Source organism: Mercenaria mercenaria, chromosome 9 (genome assembly GCF_021730395.1).
Source record: "Mercenaria mercenaria strain notata chromosome 9, MADL_Memer_1, whole genome shotgun sequence".
Taxonomy (NCBI): Eukaryota; Metazoa; Mollusca; class Bivalvia; order Venerida; family Veneridae; genus Mercenaria; species Mercenaria mercenaria.
In genome coordinates, this window is record NC_069369.1 from 16,797,645 (window position 1) to 16,816,798 (window position 19,154).

A 19,154-nucleotide genomic window follows, 5' to 3' on the forward strand; every position below is an offset into this window, starting at 1 on the left:
TCAGGGAATAATAGTTAAAAATGAATTTCTAGCAATAATGATGTTGCTGAATTTGGCATGTGAGTTAACTGGACATAATGTGATTATGATGTCATTTCTGATAGCAGTAATTATTATAGGTTGTAAGTTCAATTCATATGTGAGATTTTGCAGCATAAATATTATTATGTCATGATTTTGTATGTGACTTTGCCCAACTGATGTGACAAATTGCGCAGAAAAATAGGTGCTAGGTAACCGGAAAGAAAAAAATAAAATTTGGTATCTTATATATTAGAGCAAATTAATTCTTTCACTTGTTAATACAAGTTTTTACATTTTCTCTCATGGCTGAGCCACTTGTTAATATTGCATCTGATGTTCACTGTGTGAAAGATATTTTCATCTTACTCTCAAACAATTTCTATTATACTCTCTTTACTATTGAAATGACTGCATATGCTGTTCACTCACACTAATACAAACAAAATTTAATATTATATTTAATTATATTTAAGAAGTCAGTATAGACAGAAATATTTACATTAAAGTTTTGTTAATCCTCTTTCAAACATTTTGGGATGAAGTACACCACTCCTGTTAACATGATTTAATATTGAACAATTTTGTATTTGGTCTTTGGAGTAATAAATGTTTCATATATTCCATTTGCTAATGATAATGCTACTGTACTTATAAAAGTCCAAATGTATATTTCAGGGAATGATTTATGTTCAGCCTGGAATCCAGTGTGTATTGGCCTGGTGTATGGAGTTATTGGTAAAATAAAGATCCATCCAGGTAAATCAAAATTCCGGGACATGCATCCAAATATGCACCATCACATGAACATTTTAAAATCCTATTTCTGTGTTTCATATTGTGCGTTTTATACAACCTGGCGGGGCAGTGTTAATCTCTGACTTATGCATACAAGTATAAATGGTAAGCTAAAAAAAAAAACGAGCAAAATAGGTAGAGAAATATAATTGTTTCATTCCGTAACCAATGACTAAAATTCAACGCTACATTGTTACAATGTAAGGTAGATGGCCACTGAATAAGAAATCAGGTTGCCAAATATACTACATATCCTGCACAATAATGCAGTGGACCATCGCGAAACCCTGCCCCGCCAGGTCAGTTAAAACGCACAATAACATTTAAGTTTTGTGTGTAGGTTGTTATCATGCCATAACATTTTCATTTAAACAATATAGAGCTGCCCTTTTATGCGAGACTGAATTTGCAGTCTGACATCAGTCACATATAGTATTATATACGTAATTGGCACTGCGAAAAAAGAAAGCTTTGAAAATCAACAGACAGAATTTCAGAAAGAACATTCAGTGATACCTAAAAACTCTGCTTTCTTCTGGTCAGTATAAAATTGAATTGACATAACCTTTAAAATCAGGAACTATATTTGATCGGAAGACAATGTATAATTTACATTTTTTAAATTTATAATAATTTGTGGACAGTTTGTTTTGGCTGTTCTATTTATTGTAAAGATATACCAGTCAAAGATTTATTATATTTTAGATATGAAAAGATTTATTTTTGTAATAAGCTGCTGTATAGATATAGATATATAATGATTGGATGTTATTTTGTGTATTAACCATGGTGTACTGGGATTTCTAGCAACTCATCCTAGCTAGAATTTCCAAATGTGGTTTATACTGGTATAAACTCACCAAAATATTACATTCAGTCCTTAATTGTATGAACTTTATTGCCTGCTGTTTGTTTTATTACAAAATTGTCATCTTCCCCAATTTTGAGATTGATTGCAATGAAGGACTTCTGAAAAAAAAAGAGATTGATATGAATAAATTCTACTGTTTGGTAAGATACATTCCTTATTGCACAGAGATCTCTGCATTGCCCCATCTAACCCGTCTGTCACACCTTAGGTGTGCTCTTTTTTTGCTGCCATCACTGTTCTTTTTTTGCCCCTATTTGTGTTGTTTATGCCTGTGATCAATACGTTGATGGAAAACAGATTATTTTGCATTGTCTTGTTTTGAAAGTGTTACCTAAAACATTTCTCTTCTCCAAGGATTTCCCAAAGTAGTAATCAAGTGACTTAATTGTCAGTATTTTCTTTTGGTGTCACTCCTTTATCGATGTTTGGGCATAAGGCCAAGATAGATGCTGATTAGTTTCATGTGTGTGATAATGTTCATACCATAAACAAGCAATCAGGAGGTGGGGTTGGGGGTGAGGGGTGGCTGCGGTAATGTCTGGCACATGACCTACATTTGTGATTTATGTAACACTAGGGGAGGTAACCTATGCTTTTATTTTTGTATGTAAACCATCCTGCTGAAATTGAATTTAAAAAGGATGCCCTTGGGAACAAGTAATTGTTTTTGTCTTAGTCTGAGGGAATCATTTTGTTCTAGTATATAATTAAACTGCCTGTGTCTGACCTGTCTGGTAACCCTTTTTATTTTAGGCAGTTGATGTCAGTGCTAGCTACTTGATTTAAATTGAGAGGAAGTAATTTTTGTTTCTAAATAAAGACAAAGGCATTACAATCTCATAGAAACTATTATTTCAAAACAACATATGCAGCTGTCACAATATTCAGATTCTATTCAAATGGCTTAAGAAAACATGAGCAGTTTTGGAAGTAAAAAGTTCAGCAAGTTTATCATAGGATGAGTAATACCCTTGTAGAAATTAAATGAATATTTAATAGCATAATTTAAATTCTCTTATTTTCTTCATGGAGGGAAGTTATAACACTATTGCCCAGAAAAATTTCAGTTGCAATTTCTATTCATAAACTGTTTTGTCTGTTAAATAAAATTATAGCCAGGCTCTTTATTTTAGAAATTATAAGCAAGTGGAAGCAATGCCTCAAACAGAATTTTTTTTGTTAGCAAGTTGTCTCATAGGAGCAGTTCCAAAGCAAACAGAGTTATAATGTCAATAATATTGCATTAGTACTTCTTGCAATGACAATAATATTGCAATAGTTCTTTCTGTTATGTCAATGATATTGAATAGTATTGCAATAGTTATAGTGAAATCATGGTGTATTGATCTTGACAGGACTACCCTCAGTCTGAGACTGGCTAGATAGATATAGTTTGTGCATCCTCACTAAGCTCGGCCAGGAAGATAGAGTTTGTGTGTCCTCTCCAGTCCTCACCATTGTGGTTATGTCTCTGCCTGGTTTTAAATTCTTCAGTGTTAAAGCTCGAGCTACAAGACTGACTAAACTGAAAGTGGTATCACTATGAAAAAATCTGTTTGACTGTATTAAATTCTGAAGGACAAGTTAATATCATGAAATTAAAATTCATGAATCCATTTCTTCAGTAAGCAGTCAGTTTTGCCACATGATATTTTATTTGAAAGAAATGTTTTATAGGTTACAGTATTTGTACTTGACTTATAGAGACTGTATGGTAAATATTGCCATATAAGCTGTCTTATTCCAGGAAATTTTTGTTACAGACTGAATATAAAAGTCATACAGATGCCCTATTCCCAATTCATTTTTAATTCAGAACTGGCATGCCCTGTTGAATTATTTATCTATGATATGTAAATGTTGTATTTTATTGTTTACTGCAGTGAACTGCTGTTATAATAGAAGATATATGCAAAGGCATCGACCTCCAGATTTTGCCTAAAAATTATCTTTCGTTAAAATTGAAGTTTTATCATATTATGAACATTAGAATATGAGTTTTTGTTAGCTTACCTGAGCAATTCTCAGGTGAGTTATTGTGATTGCTCGATGTTCGTCGTCTGACGTATGTCAACATTTAGCTTGTGTAGGTCAAATCAAAGAAAAACCTTGTGTATGCAAACATGTAGTTTTTATGCCCTCGCCATAAAATGGGGGGGGGGGGGGGGGGGCCCATATAGTGTTACCCCTGTCCGTGTGTGTTTGTTTGTGTGTGCATTTGTTTGTGTGTTCGGGAAAGGGTGGTGTTTGTGTCCAAGGCCATAACTTTGACGTGCATGGTCCGATTCCAGAATAATTTCACACAAATGATAAGCATGGATAGACGATGTGTCTTGCGCAAAACCAGTTTCCTAGGTCTAAGGTCAAGGTCACAGTCCTTGGTTGAACTTAGCCAATTTTCAATACATATATACTGATAATGTGGTCTTCGTGTCCGGTCCATAACTTTGACATGCATGGTCCAATTTCAAAATAATTTGACATAAAAATAATAAGCATGGACAGATGATATGTCGTGCGCAAAAACCAGGTCCCTAGGTCTAAGGTCAAGGTCAGACTTAGAGGCCAAAGGTCACATGCAAGAATGACTTTGTCCTGAGTATTTGTTCTTCATGTAAGTTGGCTCAATTGTACACCATCATGAGACAGAATGTCATTCGCAAGAACCAGGACCCTAGTTTAGAATTACTTCCCTTTGTTGTTACTATAAATAGCTTATATTGTAACTTTTTTATTACTGGTCGTAGGGAAAAATCAAGACCACTTTTCTGTAGTACAACATGCATGTTACATCCAATTTTGAGATGTTTTTTTTGACCTATTTCAACCTGGTAAGGATTTTTATGTGGACTTAGACATTTTTTATTTAAGATTAACTTCACTTGGCCAAGGGTCCTTCTTTTTGTTTGTGAGCAGTACCATGCCTGTGACCTTTCTCATGTTGCGGGGGCATCCGTGTCTGTGACACATTTATAGTTTAATTGTTCTTCATGAAATTTGGTCAGAATGATTGCCTTGATGAAATCTAGGTCAAGTTCGAATATGGGTCATCTGGGTCAAAAACTAGGTCACAAGGTCATATCAAAGAAAAACCTTGTGTATGCAATAGGGGCTGCATTTTACACCGGATCTTCATGGAATTTGATCAAGTCTAGGTCATGTTCGAATATAGATCATCTGGGGTCAAAAACTAGGTCACTAGGTTAAATCGAAGAAAAACCTTGTGTATGCAAAAGGGACTTCATTTTACACCAGATCTTCATGAAATTAAGTCAGAATGGTTGCCTGAAAGAAATCTAGGTCATGTTTGAATATGGGTAATCTTGGATCAAAAACTAGGTCAAGTCAAAGAAAAACCTTCTGTATACAACAGGGTCTGCATTTTACACCAGATCTTCATGAATTTTGATCAGAATGTTTGTCTGGATGAAATCTAGGAAAAGTTCGAATATGGGTCATCTGCGGTAAAAAACTAGGTCACCCGGTCAAATCAAAGAAAAACTTTTGTACGCAATAGAGGCTGCATTTTACACTGAATATTCATAAAATGTAGTCAGAATGGCTGCCTTGATGAAATCTAAGTCAAGTTTGAATATGGGTAATCTGGGGTCAAAAACTATGTCGCAAGGTCAAAATCAAAGAAAAACCTTATGTATGCAAAAGGGACTGCATTTTACACTGGATCTTCATGAAATTTGATCACAATGTTTGTCTTGATGCCCTCTAGGTCAAGTTTGAATCTGGGTCATGTTTGGTAAAAAACTAGGTCATCCAGTCAGATCAAAGGAAAAGCTTGATAACACTTTAGAGGCCACATTTATGACTGTATCTTCATGAAATTTGGTCAAAATGTTTATCTTGATGATCTTTGGCCCAATTTTGAATCAGGGTCACCTGGAGTCAAAAGATAGGTCAGCTGTTAAAATAAAAGAAAAACCTTGTGTATGCAATAGGGACTGCATTTTTCATTTTAAATGCATGAAACTTTGTCAGAATGTTTTGTCTGCATGAAATCTCGGATTAGTTTTTATCTGGGTCATGTTGGGTTAAAAACTAGGTCACCAGGGCAAATCAAAGAATAAGCTTGTTTACACTCCAGGGGCCACATTTTGGATTTTATCTTTATAAAACTTGGTCAGAATGTTTGTTATCATGAAGTCTCGGATGATTTTAAATTTGGGTCATGTGGGATCAAAAACTTAAGTCACTAGGTCAAATCAAAGGATGAGCTTATATACACTCTAGAGGCCACTTGTTTTGCTCCTATCTTCCCGATATTTTGTCAGAATGTTTGTTTTCATGAAATCTTGGACAAGTTCGAATCTTGGTCATTTGGGATCAAAAACTAGGTCACTTAGTCAAATCTAAGAAAATGCTTGTTTACTCTCAAGAGGCCATATTTTTGGTCCAATCTTAATAAAAATTGGTCAGAGTATTTGTCTCCATGAAATCACTAGGTCAAACATGTTTATATTGTTAACCAGGTTTTCAACAAAAACCTGAGTTATTAGATTGGGGTATGTCGTTGGTCGGGCAGGCGGGCGGGCGGATGGGCGGCGTCAAACTGGTGTTTCCGGTCAATAACGTTTGTTTCGGTAAAGATATTTGAATAAAACTTGGTATGTATGTAGCTTATATCAAGACAAAGGCTGGGATTGATTTTGGGGTTTCTGGGGTCAAGGTCAAGGTCACTGTTACTTAAAATAGAAAAAGGGTTTCCGGTCAATAACTTAACTTAGGAATGAGCTATCATGATGAAACTTGGTGTATAGAAAACTTATATAAAGTTGTAGCTTGGGATTGATTTTGGGGTTTCTGGGATCAAGGTCAAGGTCATTGTTACTAAAAATAGGGTTAGGTTAGGGTTAGGGTTAGGGTTGTGCTTTAAAGTGGTGCACTGTGATTCAGTATGCCTTTTTATTCTTATGAAATGGGGTTTCTGGGGTCAAGGTCAAGGTCACTGTTACTTGAAATAGAAAAAGGGTTTCCGGTCAATAACTTAACTTAGGAATGAGCTATCATGATGAAACTTGGTGTATAGAAAACTTATATAAAGTTGTAGCTTGGGATTGATTTTGGGGTTTCTGGGATCAAGGTCAAGGTCATTGTTACTAAAAATAGGGTAAGGGTTAGGTTAGGGTTAGGGTTGTGCTTTAAAGTGGTGCACTGTGATTCAGTATACTTTTTTATTCTTATGAAAATTGTTGAAAACCTGGTTTCGTGGCATTGCCGCGTTTCTTGTTATGGTTTGTTACTCAGGTGAGCAACCTAGGGCCATCTTGGCCAAGCATCTTCTAGTTATACTGTAAATTCAGTCCATCAATCTTTCAGTTAAGTCCTCATCAGATATTCAGTTTACAAATCTTTTTACTTGGTATTCAAAACGTTACTTCTTTATCGAACAGTAAAAATTTCAAGACTCTTTTAAATTTAGAATATAGAATATTTTGCCTTTTAAGTATCATACAGTCTGAGGAGTTATTATGAATAATATGTTATATAAGCAAAAGCAATGTTCTATTCCCTCCTGTGCATAATATTCATTTAGCCACGTTGAAAGAGCATTTATTTTGCCATAATAATGTAACATTTCCAATATCGTGAATATTGCATGTCTGTAGGTCTTTATGGATTCTTTAAGCTTGCAGATAAGATATCTATTCTCACTGGGAACCTCTCATTATATAAGCTATTGTTCCTTAAATGTCTCTGTATTGCTGCTTTCCAAGATCAATTTTTTCTTGACCTTTTCATGTTAATTTAGCCCTTATTTACATTGATGAATTACCTTGGAGCTCATTTTAGATCTTTATTATGTATGGGCTTCAGAAAATTTTAACCTTAGATAGCAAAAAAAATAAATATTTATAGTCTGAAAATGATATATGGTCCATTTTCTTTGGCAAAATGAATTAAATTATTACAGTTTTTTTTTAAATGGGCTGATTTTGTCTGTAATGCATCGTAATGGTTAGAATTTGTCTTGTTATTCTTTAGCGGCTGATCTATAGCTGGATTGGCCAATTTATAACTGGATCAATGTAATTTCAAGCAAGTTAGATTTGATGATGAAATTGTGTTATTTGGAGACTTCTGGCAAAGATTTTGACAGGCTGTATTGTAGCTTCAATTTTCATCCTTTTAGATTGATACAGTCTTCTTGTTTAATGTTATTGAAGCAGTATAAATCCTGAAAATTAAACCCAATTTCTATATAATTTGTGTAAATTTTAAAGAGTGTAGAACATAATTATGCCCCTCTTCGAAGAAGGAGGGGTATATTGTTTTGCAGATGTCAGTCGGTCGGATTATGTAGACCAATCTGTTTCCGGATGATAACTCAAGAACGCTTGGGCCTAGGATCATGAAAGTTGATAAGAAGGTCGGTCATTATTTTGTGATCTGTATGTCAAAGGTCAAGGTCAGTAGTGACCCTGAACAGTTAAACGGTTTCCGGGTGGTAACTCAAGAACGCTTGGGCCTAGAATCATGAAAGTTGATAGGGAGGTTGGTCATGACCAACAGATGACCCCTATCGATTTTGAGGTCAGTATGTCAAAGGTCAAGGTCACAGTGACCCTGAACAGTTTAACGGTTTCAGGATGATAACTCAAGAACGCTTGGGCCTAGGATCATAAAAGTTGATAGGAGGTTGGTCATGACCTGAGTAGATGACCCCTATTGATTTTGAGGTTAGTATGTCAAAGATCAAGGTCACACTGACCTGGAACTGTTAAACGGTTTTCGGATGATAACTCGAAGATTGCTTGGGCCTAGGATCATGAAAGATGATAGGGAGGTTGGTCATCACCAGCAGATGACTCCTATTAATTTTGAGATCAGTAGGTCAAAGGTCAAGGTCACAGTGACCAGGAACAGTAAAATGGTTTCTGGGCGATAAGAAGGCTTGGGCCTATGATCAGGGAAATTAATAGGAGATTTATCATGACCAGCAGATGACCCCTATTGATTTTGAGGTCATTAGGTCAAGTTCAAGGTCACATTGACCAGAAACAGTTAAACAGTTTCTGGATGATAACTTCAGAATGCTTTAGCCAAGGGTCATGAAAGATGATAGAGAGGTTCATCATGACCAGCAGATGACCCCTATTGATTTTGAGGTCAGTAGGCAAAAGGTCAAGGTCACAGTGATTGGAACAGTTAAACCGTTTCTAGACGATACCTTGAGAAGGCTTGGGTCTAGGATCACGAAACTTAATAGGGAGGTCAATAGGTGTAAGGTCAAAGTCACATTGAACCAGAACAGTAGAACTTTTGTTTACAGTGAGCATATAATTTCTGTTCCATATGCAGTTACTGAAGGCGTTAAGGGGGGCATTTCGTGTTTGGTGAGATCTTGTTTCTATATTAATCCTTGCTTGAAGTTAATACGATAAGGGAATATTTTTGTCGAGCCCACTGCTGAAGTTAAGACATAGTTGTCCAAATGGCTATTCGGTGTATGTGCGCGCATCGTGCATCAGAGCGCCAGTCCGTGCATCCATCCAGATTTGTTTGTCCGGACCATAACTTTTACATGCATGGAGCAATCTTGTTTATATTTGGCATGAATGTTAACCTCAGTGAGACGGAGTGTCGTGTGCAAACCCCAGGTTCCTATCTCAAAGGTCAACACTTAGAGGTCAAAGGTCAAATTCAGTAATGACCTTGTCAGGAGCATTTCTGGCACAATTGTTCGCCATCATGAGACGGAGTGTCATGCGCAAGAACCAGGTCCCTAGATTTAAGGTCAAGGTCACACTTAGAGGTCAAAGGATACAAGAATGACAACAATGTCCAGAGCATTTCTTCTTCATGCATTGAGGGACTTTTATGTAACTTGGCAAAAATGTTCACCACCATGAGACGGAATGTCATGCACAAGAACCAGGTCCTAGGTCTAAGGTCAAGGTCACACTTACAGGTCAAAGGTCAGATACAAGAATGATTTTGTCCTGAGCATTTCTTTTTCATGCATTAAGGGATTTTGATGTAACTTGGCACAATAGTTCATCATCATGAGACAGAGTGTCATGCACAAGAACCTAGAATTACTCCACTTTGTTGTTACTATAAATAGCTTATATTGTAACTTTTTTTATACTAGTCGTAGGGAAAAATCAAGACCTTTTTTCTGTAGTACAACATGCATGTTACATCCAATTTTTATGGTGTATTTTGACCTATCTCTACTGGTGAGGATTTTTTTGTGGACTATAGAATTTTTTTTTAAGATTTACTTCCCTTTGTTGTTATTATAAATAACATATTTTGTAACTTTTTGCAATCTTTTTGTTTGCTTCAATGAGACAGAGTGTTGTGTGCATCTCGAAGTCCTTTTGACAGCTGGTGGGCTCGACATGTTGCCCGTGGGCATCTAGTTACATATGATACCCTGTTTGTAACTTATAGAATATGGTAACATTTTTTCTATATAAAACCCTGCTTGAAATTTAAAGAATATGGGATACTGTAAGTGTACTAATATTAGCGCAGCTAAATTTTAGCGCAAACACCTTAAATTGAGTAGTTTCGACATATTAGCGCATACGTGTATTAGCGCAGTATCAGCAGCACTAAAATAGCCAATTGGCGGTAGCTGAAACACAAATTTCCGATCAAATACGGAATGGCCCGAACGTGACTGTTGTATGAAGCAGTTCTGCCCGGGACTATGTATACACTTTTTTTCTTTAAAAAATATTACTTAATAAAGTTTGCATATGTATTAAGTCTTTTTTTTTTTAAATAAAGGCATGTTTTCTTTTTCTTTCTACTTATACTGTGGAAAAATCTTGTACTAGTATTAAATAAATGTGATTATCTCCATTATATTTTATTTACACTTTGTACATGTATACAGTGCAGAATTGTGATAATTGTTTGTTTTCAAATTCACACTTGGTTTTCAAAGCAGTAAAATGTTACAGTAACACTCGTAATTAGCGCGGCCAGACAAACTGGCGATCTACTCCGAAGGTGTTATATACGATGTTTACGGACAATGGCCGGCGAACACTGCGAAAAAAGAGTTAATATATGGGAGTGTACGGGATCCCGTATATTACCCATATACGGGAAGAAATACGGGAAAACTAAAATACGGGCGTGTACGGGGCTTGTATATTTAAAAGTCCGTATACTAATAAAATACGGATTTCCGTATACTACGAAATACGGAATTCTTAGTATACGACCCCGTATATTATTGAAATACGGGAAATTCTAAAAAGGGTTATTCTGATCGTATACAACACCGTATATTCCCGTATATGTCTGGTGTAGGGGAATACATAAATCCGTATATTACGAAAATACGGGACGTATATTTCCCGTATATGTTTCATATACAACCCCGTATATTTCCCGTATATTCTGGATATACGGGATATGTATAGTTTGTATATTTCGAAAATAGAGGGATTAAATTTCCCGTATATTCTTCGTATACAACTCCGTATATTTCCCGTATATGCCGGAAATAAAGGATTTAAATAATTTGTATATTTCGAAAATACGGCACGTATATGTCCCGTATATGCTTGGTGTACAACTCCGTATATTTCCCGTATATGCCAGAAATACGGGATTTAAATAATTTGTATATTTTAAAAATACGGGACTTATATTTCCCGTATATTCTTTGTATACAACTCCGTATATTTCCGGTATATTCTGGATATATGGGGTATGTATAGTTTGTATATTTTGAAAATACAGGGATTAAATTTCCCGTATATTCTTCGTATTCAACTCCGTATATTTCCCGTATATGCCGGAAATACGGGATTTAAATAATTTGTATATTTCGAAAATACGGGACGTATATGTCCGTATATGCTTGGTATACAACTCCGTATATTTCCCGTATATGCCGGAAATACGGGGTTTAAATAACTTATATATTTCAAAAATACGGGATGTAATCAATATGTGTAGGGGAAAATTATATTCTCCGGCCATTTCAAAGGTCAAACGTTTCGCATGTTTTTCGAACTTGTACGTGTATGTAGAATGAATGCCAATATTGAAAGAAAGAAATGTTTAATACTAATATGACATGAACTGAAAAAAGCTTTCAGACCAAAACAGGATAAATTTAAAATCAAACATGAATGAATCCATCATTCATCTAGCGCGTTCCCGATTTATTTTAACATTAATCTAAATAGCCGATTGAGAAAAGAAAAGGATTAATCAATTCATCCCTATTTATTTGTAGTATAAATACATCCGTGATCATCACCATTGAAAAATCTAATGCGAGCATAAATTAACTGTTTTTTCTGCATATTTCCAACGCTTGTGCATACAATGCAAATATTTATAGAAAAAAAGAGGAACTAATCCATTTATATTTTGTACTGAAAAAGTATATAAGACATGTATTGATACTTTACTTATGAAATCAATTCTAATATTTTTACAGACGAAAAATAATCGATATAATGTGTCTGCGTCCAAAGATTCGAACAAATGCCTTTCATATGAAATATTTTACTTTTTCTGTGCGCACGTGTTAGCTAACACGTGCGTATGTGGTAATTCACACGTGTGCGGGTGATAACTATCACGTGCGCTAGTGACAGCACGTTATACTACCTTATCGCATAGTGCGGCAATTTTCCTTTGATCTTTGCAGTATGTTATACATAGTAACACACATTATTACTACAAAACTGTGCTGATATCTTACAAAACTGTTGCGATATATATCAACACGGAAATCTCTATGGAGTTTCATAAGAAAAAAAGTGTTCCGATATATATCAGCACAGTAAAACTGTTCCCATATATATCGGAACACTTTTTCTCTATTGAGGTCCTATTAAGGGAGTTTAATTTTTTCCTTTCAAAGAAAAGATGATTTTAGCTCCAATTTACAGTTCACAGAGAAAGAATTGTCACAGACACCTACATTTATAAAGTAAAAGAATAAATAAACTAGAATATTTCAAAAACTTGATAGTTATTGCCAAATTCAGAAATACATGAAATATATGAAATTCTGAGATTTCTCAAATGTTCTTTTTCTTTGATTTTTTTTACAAACAAAACAAAAATTTTTACAATATGTCTGGCCAATGAAATGCAAAGATTTAAAACCAATGCAGAAATTTGTTGGGTACTTTTATCTGGGGAACACATTTTCTAAAACAGAAGTTTTAGTGTTTCAGTCAGCGAGGCGCAGAAAGGGAATCAAAATATAAAAAAAATAATAATAAACAAATTTAAATGATAATAATATATAAATTTTAATGATAAACTATGCGATAAAACAGTTATAATATGTAGTGCTCGTGTGTTACCAGGATATATCAGAGCTAGGGGTACATCTCGTTATTTTTCTCTTCACATATCTGTCTCGGCCTACCGGCCTCGACGATATGTGCAGAGAAAAATACCCTCGATGTACCCCTAGCTCTGATATATCCTGGTAACACACTCTCACACATACTATAACTATTACATGTGCCCATGTGATAACTAACACGTGCGCACGTGTTAGCTGATCAATGAAAAAGCGTGAAAGATCTGCAATTTTTTCTAAATGGATGTCTTTCATAAGGAAGTGTTATTTATAGTTAGCTGTAATTTACGAAGTAAGTGTTTCTTGTTTATGAAAAAAGGCTGATATCTCGATTAGTTTCGTTGGTAATATTTCACGTTCGCACGTGTCAGCTAACAACTGCGAACGTGATAGCTATCACATGCAAACGTGTTAGCTAAGATAGTTATTACGTGCGCACGTGTTAATCAACACATTCGCACGTGATATCTAACATGTGCGAATGTGGTGCTAAAACGGTGCACGTGATAAATAAAATGTATCCTATGCCCCTCTATTCCACTGTAGTATACACTGTGGCAGACTATTTATTTCACGTGGATGTAGGGTCCTTTAGTATTGACCTAGCACATGTGAATATTCGTATATTTCCATAAATCATTTTCATGTCCAAACATAAATAGCGATACAATATTACATATATAATTCTTAGTTGATATATACTATCGCAGTGCAGGTACTGGGCGGCAAAGCGTTTAGCTGCCAATATCAGGGTGTGGTTCGAGTTTGGCCATACCTTTCCCCTAAATTTATTGCAAACTTTCCACTTATTTGTCAAACGCACCATGATATTTATGGTCCATTATTAAAAGTTATCATATTCACCCGTTGTAAACAAAGTGAATTATTTAAAATATTCTAGACAAAAAGAAAGCACATTACCAGTCACAAGTGTACAAAAAATAAATACTTTTGAGAAAAAATAAAATTTATAAAGATAAAACAGGTAGCGATAACATCACATTACTTTACTTTAAAGCAATGATAACCGTGGTAACGTGGATAGCGTGACACTGATTGACTGTATAAAATACAAATATTGCTTAAAATTAACGAAAACGCTCGAAAAATATTGGCAAAGATTAATGATTGTCTTTCATTAAATCAAATGATATAAGCATTTACACTGATTTACCCATCTCCACGAAAATAAACTGTACATATAATTTCTGCCGAACAGTTTTACTGCAACATTAATTGATAATAATTGTATGCATATTAACTAAATCAGATAGATAGCCCATGTACCCTAAGCCTGGTAACCCAGTCTGACAATTTCTAACATTTTTCTACCTGCAAATTGACAATATCAGAAACTCGATGAATGCCAATTAACACAAATTAGCGCAAATTAATTGGGATCTTTAATGCATACAGATATTAGGTATCCAATTAGTTGAGAACACGCTTCGTCACGCTTCGCACGTTCATATATCCCGAAGCGATAACATCTGGCTCAAGTGACCGCACTCGATAATCTGTATTGCATATTTCAGAGGGAAAGGAAGTCACGAGTAAGTACTTATTTGATTTATATGTTTTAATTTTTTATAAACTGATTTTTTTTTTTTTTTTGTGACAAACCAGACCATGAATTATATTTCGATTAATAGGAAACACGGGTTGCTTTTTATTGCTTTAACACATTCAGAAGCGTCAAAAAGGTCAGTTTAATTTTGTAATCTTATATAAAAAAGAAATTCAGAATAGCCGTTAAGTAGTTCATTCATTCATTCATTCGATTGATCATTTCTTCACAACTAATCGTTTAACTATTATTTCATTCATTCTTTCATCCGATAGTCTACAAGGATGCCAGTCACCAAATGTTGATGTTGCAAGTGTTTGAAATAAAAAAATATCGTGCAAAAATCATTTGATGAGTACCATTGGGGTTAAACGAGATTAAAGTTGAAAGGACAAAAACAACTCCAGATAGAAGTTTTATTTCATAGAAGCTAGGTAGCCGAGGCTAGCTTTAAGAATGAATAAGGCGGCATGCACGTTCATTCATTCGATTAATACTGGAATCTCGGTAAAGCATTAATAAAGTTAATAATTACAATCTTTTATTTTTAGAAAATGGGTACCGGTAATCTGACAAAATAACGCTTTTTTTCTAGATGGCACTTTTGCAGAAAATTACAACATCTCTTGCCTCTGTCTAGAGAGAAATTGTTTTTCTCTGCGAAAATATCAGTGTCAGTATGAAGAAATTAATACTATTACAGATTATTTTATCTCTACAGACTTTGTAAGTCTATGTAAGCGGTTGTAATGCGTATTTTTTTTTCAAAGTATTATATAAACAAAGGTTGGTAATAATAACAATTTATATTATGTAGAATTTTGATTATTAATCTGAAAGTTATAAGAATTTTACAGTGACCTAAAATACATACATACTATAGATCTTTTGCATTACCAATTTTTAGTAACATCTTTAAAAGCGATAAAGCGGGAGAACACATAATCCAATTTGTCGATTTCCGTACAAAGTGTTGTTGTTGTAACACGGGGGTGGGGGTGGCGTGAATCGATAACTAATAGCTTTGGTCATTATATTTTTTTTATCTGATGCATTTACAGGCAAACGGTTTACTAACGATGTACTTGAATGAAGTTTAAATTAATATTAAAGTGAAATGCGGAACAAGACGAATATGTATATATACTTTATTTATTGTCAAAATAAAAGTAATATTTAGTAATATGAATATGGTATCTAACATATTTAAAATCGTTACATATTTACATCTAAAACAAACATTTACTTTCAGGATCATACATGTACAAACAATAAGTAATTGCTCAGCTTAGTCTGTTATTTTAAATCGATTTTCAACGGACCATTTGACATTTTAACAAATTAAAGTTGACGATATTTCCGATTGACTGGTATTTTTTCAGTTCTCTGTTTTACGCCATTTTACAGCTGTAAATCTTCAAATATGACCACAAACGTCTTTTTTTTCAGCAGGGGGCAAAATGATGTACTTTAAAAGGTAACCATAAAACCATAAAATTTAAAGTACCTATCACTTGTAGTAAGTGGGTTATCATATTTTTATGACCCAGCTTGAAACAACACTGACCGGATATTTCTTATCCCAGGCAATATTGTAATACACAATGAAATTTAAAGGGTGATTAAACATTTGACACAATTAAATTATCTTGTTTTAGTGTAACTGTATGCAATCTTGGGGTTAAAATAAATTTAAGAAATAACGCAATGATTAAACGAATACTAAAAAAAGGCACTGGCCTCCAGATCGTCCGACAAGAACAGAAATAAAATATATAATTGAGCCGTGCCATGAGAAAACCAACATAGTCTTAGTTTTCGACCAGCATGGATCGAGACCAACCTGCGCATCCGCGCAGTCTGCTCAGGATCCATACTGTTCGCTAACAGTTTTTCTAATTCCAATAGGCTTTGAAAGCGAACAGCATGGCTCCTGACCAGACTGCACGGATGCGCAGGCTGGTCTCGATCCATGCTGGTCGCAAACCCACTATGTTGGTTTTCTCATGGCACGGCATTATATTTTTTTAGATATATGGATAATAATGGTGTATAATTATGCTACATATACTGATAGACTATAATGTTGCGGAAACACATGAGAATTAGATGTTTTTACTAATTTTTACGATAAAATTGTATATTTAACGCGCATTAAACACTAAACCCTCCCTTGCGTTATAATTGGTAACGACAGTGGAAAACTTCTTTATTGCCGCTGCGGTCAGTGTTCGTTTCCCGGCGCGACCACATGTCATTTTATTCGTCATAATTTTCACATCATTTAATAGATATAATTATCAGTATCCATGAATTGCAAGAGTCGATTTTTTATAACTTTTAATGCGTGCATTTTTTTTATTCCAGGTTGACACAATAGTTGTTTACTGGAATCAGAAAACGGGACGACTATTTATTTTCACGATAGAGAATATACTTATGTGTGAAGTTTCTACTAGTTTGATAACAGAGCAGACAGACAGCCCGGATAGCCATTCGTTCTCAGTGACATTCGTAACAACAGATAAAAGCTTATACTTATTGAGATCAGGAAACTGAATATTTCCATGTGGTTCATCATTTGTAACCTGCTTACATATCGTGTTCCAGTACAAAACCAACATGCGTCTTTTTAAAGTACATCTTCGGACATTAGGAGGGGTGTACTGCTCTTTTTAGAAGACGGCAAATCGAAAAGCCTATAGCAGTAATCAGCATTCATGGGAATAACGAAAACATGTACAGACAATAGTAAAAGAAGTGATACTCAACTGATTTGTTGATCAAACCGCGCAGAATTAAATGTGCGAATTGCTAGTTTTTCAATCAGAAATGAACATATAAAAATATAAAGAAATGCTGATGTTATTGATTACTCACATTTTAATTCTGCTTATTTCATTTGGACAAGAAATGAAAATGATTCATAACCGTTTGAAAAACTGATTTAAAAAGTATTTAAGTTGAATAAAATGTTAGTTTAATCTGACATGTCTCCAATTAATAACAATATGATTTTTTTCTCATACCCTGTCTTTGTCTTGCTTTTTTCTAATATACCGTATTCTGCTGTAGGTATCACCGACATTCATTTTGTCATCTTTCAGTGTGTGCCCATATACAAAATCAGTTTACATAAAAGAAAAATACGGGATTTGTATACTATACATGCATATACGGGAAAAGTCTGGTAAATGTATCTTTTAGAAATACTGGTCCATGAATTCCCGAATACGAAAACCAATTCAGTCTAAATGTGACACAAATATGGAATCTGTATACTCTGCATATCTTGCATAAACGGGGAAAAACCTGGCCCGTATATCAAAAACTACAGGTTCGTATATCCCCGTATATCAGATGCAAATACATTCCGTATATGACACAAGTACGGGGTCCGTATATTTCGTATACCAATGCATATACGGGACTAGTCCGTAGCCCGTATAATAAAAAATACAGTTTCGTATTTTCCCCGTATATGACAAAAGTACGGGATCCGTATACTTAGTATATCATGCGTATACGAAAAAATCCGAAGCCCGTATATTAGAAAATACAAGTCCGTATATGCCCCGTATATTAGATGCAATCACAGTCCGTATATGACAAAAATACGGGATCCGTATACTACGTATATCATGCGTATACGGAAAAAAATCCGAAGCCCGTATATTAGAAAATACAAGTCCGTATATGCCCCATATATTAGATGCAATCACAGTCCGTATATGACAAAAATACCGGATCCGTATACTACCTATATTCGGAATATACAGGCTCGTATACGTGTTCCGTATATTCTAAAATACGGAAAGTATACGGGAAAAAAAAAAAAAAAAAAAAAAAAAAAAAAAAGTCTCAAGACCCTTCAAATACATGAAAATGAAACTTATGTTAAAGCAGGACACGAATAAACACCATTTCTAGGGATCTTTTAGGAAAGTTCGTATATTGCATATATACGGGAAATATACATTTATGTATATTCGGCGTATACGGGATCCCGTATATGCATGACAAATATACGGACTTCCCGTATACTAGATGTTCCGAATACAGGATCGTATATTAGGTCCGTATATTTGTAATATACATCCCGTATACGCCCGTATTTTCGAAATATACGGGACCGTACACTCCCATATATTGACCCTTTTTTCGCAGTGGAAGATAAAAATAAATGCAACTTAATTTACAATAATAGATGACTTTTGCACTAATGTTCAAGCAGGTTTGATTATTCTATTTGAAACATTCTGCAGAATATTAGTTAGGAATACTGTTATTGTCATATTTACACAATAAATATGTATTTGTCTGTGTTCTCTTGCATTGTAATTACGGTATTATCAATAGATAATTGTTACTTTTTTATTAGGAAAGCCTTTCATTTCAGTCTAATATTAGCGCTAGACATGAATTAGCACATGCCCGTTCCTGCTAATAGCGCGAAAATTAGTACTCCGCTAATATTAATACACTTACAGTAATTTTTCCATATGAAACCCTGTTTGTAATTTAAAGAATATGGGAACATTTTTATGCCCCCGAAGGGAGGCATATAGTTTTTGAACCGTCTGTCA

General features: G+C 34.6%; 1 protein-coding gene across 1 annotated transcript in view; it reads left to right on the top strand.

Annotated features, from left to right (window-relative positions):
* LOC128559215 (phosphatidylinositide phosphatase SAC2-like) overlaps positions 1-19,154 on the top strand; it is a 107,540-nt gene that overhangs the window by 8,537 nt on the left and 79,849 nt on the right. The window contains exon 2 of the mRNA XM_053550426.1: positions 700-780. Coding sequence (XP_053406401.1) covers positions 700-780 — 81 coding nt within the window. The remainder of the gene's footprint in view (positions 1-699; positions 781-19,154) is intronic.